The sequence below is a fragment of the Kryptolebias marmoratus genome, linkage group LG16, assembly GCF_001649575.2.
Source record: "Kryptolebias marmoratus isolate JLee-2015 linkage group LG16, ASM164957v2, whole genome shotgun sequence".
NCBI lineage: Eukaryota > Metazoa > Chordata > Actinopteri > Cyprinodontiformes > Rivulidae > Kryptolebias > Kryptolebias marmoratus.
In genome coordinates, this window is record NC_051445.1 from 925,441 (window position 1) to 929,967 (window position 4,527).

A 4,527-nucleotide genomic window follows, 5' to 3' on the forward strand; every position below is an offset into this window, starting at 1 on the left:
CATTGATTTGTCTTCGGTGAAACTGTCAGTTGCAGTTGTGTTTGAGGTTTTTAACAAATTGTCTGCAAGACGTTTTAGAAAAGTTGTATATGTAGCTGGGTCACGTGAAGCTATCGCATCATTCTGACATTTGAGCAGAATTTGTGCAATTAGTTTAGTCACAAAGTGTCCTAATTGTCCTGATTGTTTGTTTGAATTTTTCTCCGTTTCTTCACAGTTTTGAGACGTTTTGGAGACGTCCTCTCCAACGCTGTAATGATATTTGGGTCGCAGGACTTCTGGGGTCAGCTAAAAGGTCAACCCTTCAAAACTTCTCCAAAAACATTTTTGATATACATTTTATTATGCAACGTACAAAATATAAGATTTAACACCAAAACCTTAAACTTAAATATTAATAAATACAAGCATAACGTAAATAGTAAAGAAGTGTGCTGTTATCTGCTACAGCAGACAAAATTAGCCTTACTACAATCTCAGATCAGCATAAATAATATAAAAAGTGCCTAAAATAGGAATAAATTTGTAAACTGTTACAGTTTATAAAGTCTACAGCCGTTCGGCTACAAGTCGTATCTCCATGGAGATTTAAACATTTAAACATCACCTTTAGGATGAATAAAAGTTACAAATGTGCTTTTTTTAAACCCTGTTCAGATATTCTGTCTTCCAGCATCGAAGCAGGGAGGTCAAAGTGCAAACGCACCAAAGAACGTCTTGCCCTCCTCCGTCTCCAGCTCCGACAGCTGGTTGGTTTCCGTCCACAGCTGGTCTCCTGTCTTCAGGTGGAACACGGCGCCCAGGTAGATGGCGCTGTAGCACCTCTCGCCCGACTTGCTGCCCTCCTCTGGAACGTTTTGGCACGCCGACCTCACGGCGCTCATCAGGGACACCTGGGATCCTATGGAGTCTGAGAAGCGCCAGATCCTGTGGCTGAGGGGCGTGGAGCGGCGCTCGGCCCACGCCTCGTCACTGCAGGACACCCGGAACGACGCCTGGCTGTAGATGAAGTACAGGCCCGTCTCCGGGATGATGATCTGGTTGAGGTGGAGGCGGAGGCCGCCCTGGGCGAAGGCCTGGCCCATGTTGTCGCTCCACTCCAGCTTGGCGTTCCCGCGGCCCTTGTAGCTCGCTGAAACGAGACGAGATGGTCGGTCTCTGACATTTAGGAGCTTTAACACCTCCAGATGTGAAGCCATGAATCAGACAGGAATAAATGAAACACGACTCACCTTCTAAATGAATCGCTGCTTTGGCTGTTTTCAGGATTTGTTTCAGCGTGGAGTGGGAACCTGAGGACAGGAAGAGGAACACGCATGTTTTACACCTTTTCTCTGGCTTGGGGTCGTTTTGCCGGTTTAAACTGCACTTATAAATAAAGTATCATCAAATATTCACCTGTTTTCTCCTCAGGGTTTGGGAAACTCTGTGGTGCCGGCGGTACTGAGTGGATCTGTGTCGGCGCTGCCCGTTCAGTCCAGAACCAAAGACCCAGCCGGACCCCTCCAGCACAGAGGGCCAGGAGAACCAGGGCCCCCAGCACCTTCCACATCCACCCTGTGGAGGATTTCTTCTCCACTAAAACGTGGGTCCTGTCCTGCGCGGCGGCCTCCAGGTCCCCGTCTGCGGCTGCGTATCCCATCATGTTCCGGTCTCTGGGTCTCGGCTGACACTCCTCTCTCTCTGTGTTTTGTGTTCGAGTGAAGTTCTGCCGCGCAGCTTGTAGTATTTATGAGGCGGCGGCCGCTCCTGCAGAGGGAAACTCCAGTGATGTCACTCTGAAAGTGGAGACGCTGCAGCAGAGAGACGCAGAGCGGCGGAGAAGAACACAGCGGCAAAAGGAAAGACAAGTCACAGAATCTTTTTTTTTTGCAGCTTGTTGGTAGTTGTGGTTTTAGGATGGGAAAGTGGATGTTTTTAAAAAAAAAAGGCACACATTCATGCACAAACAGGAGGCAGACACAGAGTCATGTAAACGCTGAGGTTAAATCCACAATGATTTGAGATCAGACCAGATGTTTCTGGCAGACATAAAACCCCAACAGTCCACCTGTTTATCTGCTGTTTGACTCCACAGACCTGTAATCTAATCTAGCATTAAATAATCTGTACAGTTTACCGCCCAGTATATAAAACTACAGCAGTTTTATTACTTTATTTCCCTTCTTCACTTCCCTTCCCACCACCTGCTCCGTTCAGATTTAATCTCCAGCAGCAGAACAAAAGTCGCCACAAACATTAAATGTGTGAAAATGTCAGTGAAAGATAAACAACAAACAAAATGACCTCATGAAACTTACAATAAAAACTGAAACACAAAAACAAAAACTAAATCATGAAAAGGTTTTTCTTTTTCCGTATGACCTGCCTTGTTTTTTTTTGTTTTTTTTTAAAGAGTTTCTGAAAAGTTTCTGAAGTGCACCCGGTAAAAGAAAAGCGTGACTGGAAAGAGAAAAGTAAAACTTGGCAGCTCTGGAGGTTTTTGTTTCGCAGCTGAGGTGATGCAAAAAAGGTTGATAATGTTGTTGCATCTCCTGAACCACCGGAGGAAACTTTCAGGAAACAATCACTGGATGATCCTCCACAAATGATGAACCTTTGGAGCCAGTCCCATTCAAGATGGCTGCCACGGCCAGTTCACCTTAGAAACTACAAAAAGTTGGTTTAACATATATGGAGCTAAAATTTGGCGTGTTAGAAACTGAGGGTCGTCCCACGTCATCGAAACGTTGTTTTCAAGGTTTGACCAAAACTCCGTCACTCATCTAATCTCTAAAAAGGCGGCGGGTGATATGCATTCCTTCAAGAAAGTCCAGGCCTTTAATTAATCATGAAGTTTGTTTGTTAATCAGGGAAAAAAGAGAAATAATTTCACACGTTGGTTTTCCTGTTTTGCTGCCTGCTTACTAACATACTTTGTTCGGCTCATCCAGGATCTTCTGCTTTTAGTAACTTTAATAGATTTTTGAAAATGTAACTTTATTTACAGATAAAAAAAAACGAGGTCGTCTTTCAGTTCAGACTGGCTCCGTGTTTGTCTTCCTACTTTTCTTTACTTTGAGCTACTTTTAGTTTTTATCCAGCCTTTTGCTGTTTTTAGCTTTTAGCTGCTTTTCTCTGGGGTCACTTTGTGGTTTGGATTATTTTGCATCATTTTCTGTTTTGATTTGGTTCTCAGTGTCGTCAGGTTTGTCTCTTTCTAGAAATGTGTGCATTATTTTGTCTTTTTGTGATTATTATTGAATATAAATTTGCCTGAATGGTCATTGAAGAACTCCTTTTTTATGATTTCATGTTTAATTTCTGAAGTTATCGTCTTAAATAAATGTCTTTTTGTTTACATCTGTGTTCATTTTTTGGTTTCTTTGTGACGCTGAAGGTTTTTCATGTCTTTGCAGTTTTTGTGTTGTTTGATGTGGTTCTGTTCTTGTTGCTCGTTGGGTTTTTGGTTGCCTTGCTTCTTGTAGTTAATTCTGTGGTGTTTCAGGGGAAAACACCCGTCTACACCTGCAGCGTTGGTTTGAGTGAATATCTACACGTCAGATTAAAGCTTCTTAGTAATGAAGAAAGAATCTGAACTTCCGTCGCTCCTCTTGTTTGTTTGATTCCAGACTGCAAACACAAACCGACCACAAGATGTTACCGGATGATGTCATCATCGTCACCATGAGCAGCCTTACATTTCCTCCTTATCACTCACCCACCTCCTCTCCATTATTCAGAGTTTCACCAAACGAAGCTCTCGGTTTTGACTTCCTCTGATCTACAGGAAGCTCCTAAACGAGGCTTTCATTCCCTAAATGTCATTAAGAACCAAAAGTAACCTTTAAATATCAGCAGGTGTGTTTCAGGCTTACTGCAGGAGGAATGTACAGAAAGTACAGGAAACGCCAACAGTTTCTCTTCTCAGAATGGTAAACAGGGAACAAAGTGGGTTTAGAATAAAACAGGGAACATACAGTGGGTTTATAATAAAACAGGGAACATACAGTGGATTTATAATAAAACAGGGAACATTCAGTGGGTTTATTTTAAAACAAGGAACATACAGTGGGTTTAGAATAAAACAGGGAACATACAGTGGGTTTATTATACAACAGGGAACATACAGTGTTAACTTTTTGAATGGCCTTCTTGAAGGAGTCTCCGGAATATCTTAAAACATTTGTTGGATTCTCAGTTTCCTGTTGTGTGAGACAAAGCTGCTATGGGTTTCTCAAACCCTTCTTTAACAGTTTTCACTTGAGTTTCCAGATATTGTATTTTGATGCCAAGGTGGGTACAAAATGACCCGGGGCAGGTACGATGTGGGCAACAGCCAAGAATACAGTTTTTCAAGCTGTGCACACAAAAACAGGCTGTGATTTTTAATTAATAATTAGATTACTTTTAATAATTATTAATATTATGAATGACTTCATCACTCAGCTTGCTGTCTTTTGTTTTGTTCTGTGTGGTGGTTTTCAACTATTTTGACAACCTGAAATTAATTTTTAAATCTTTCTGACTCGTTCTCAGTGTTTCATG

At 42.2% G+C, this 4,527-nt stretch overlaps 1 protein-coding gene across 1 annotated transcript; it reads right to left on the reverse strand.

Moving 5' to 3' along the window:
• Positions 1 to 330: 330 nt before the first annotated feature.
• On the reverse strand, positions 331 to 1,692 carry tnfb (tumor necrosis factor b (TNF superfamily, member 2)). The gene is made up of 3 exons (XM_017440095.3): positions 1,399 to 1,692; positions 1,233 to 1,292; positions 331 to 1,132 (listed from the first exon to the last, which is right to left on the reverse strand). Exons 1-3 carry the CDS (start codon positions 1,643 to 1,645, stop codon positions 690 to 692), a joined length of 750 nt encoding a protein of 249 aa, XP_017295584.1. The 5' UTR covers positions 1,646 to 1,692; the 3' UTR covers positions 331 to 689.
• Positions 1,693 to 4,527: the final 2,835 nt, after the last annotated feature.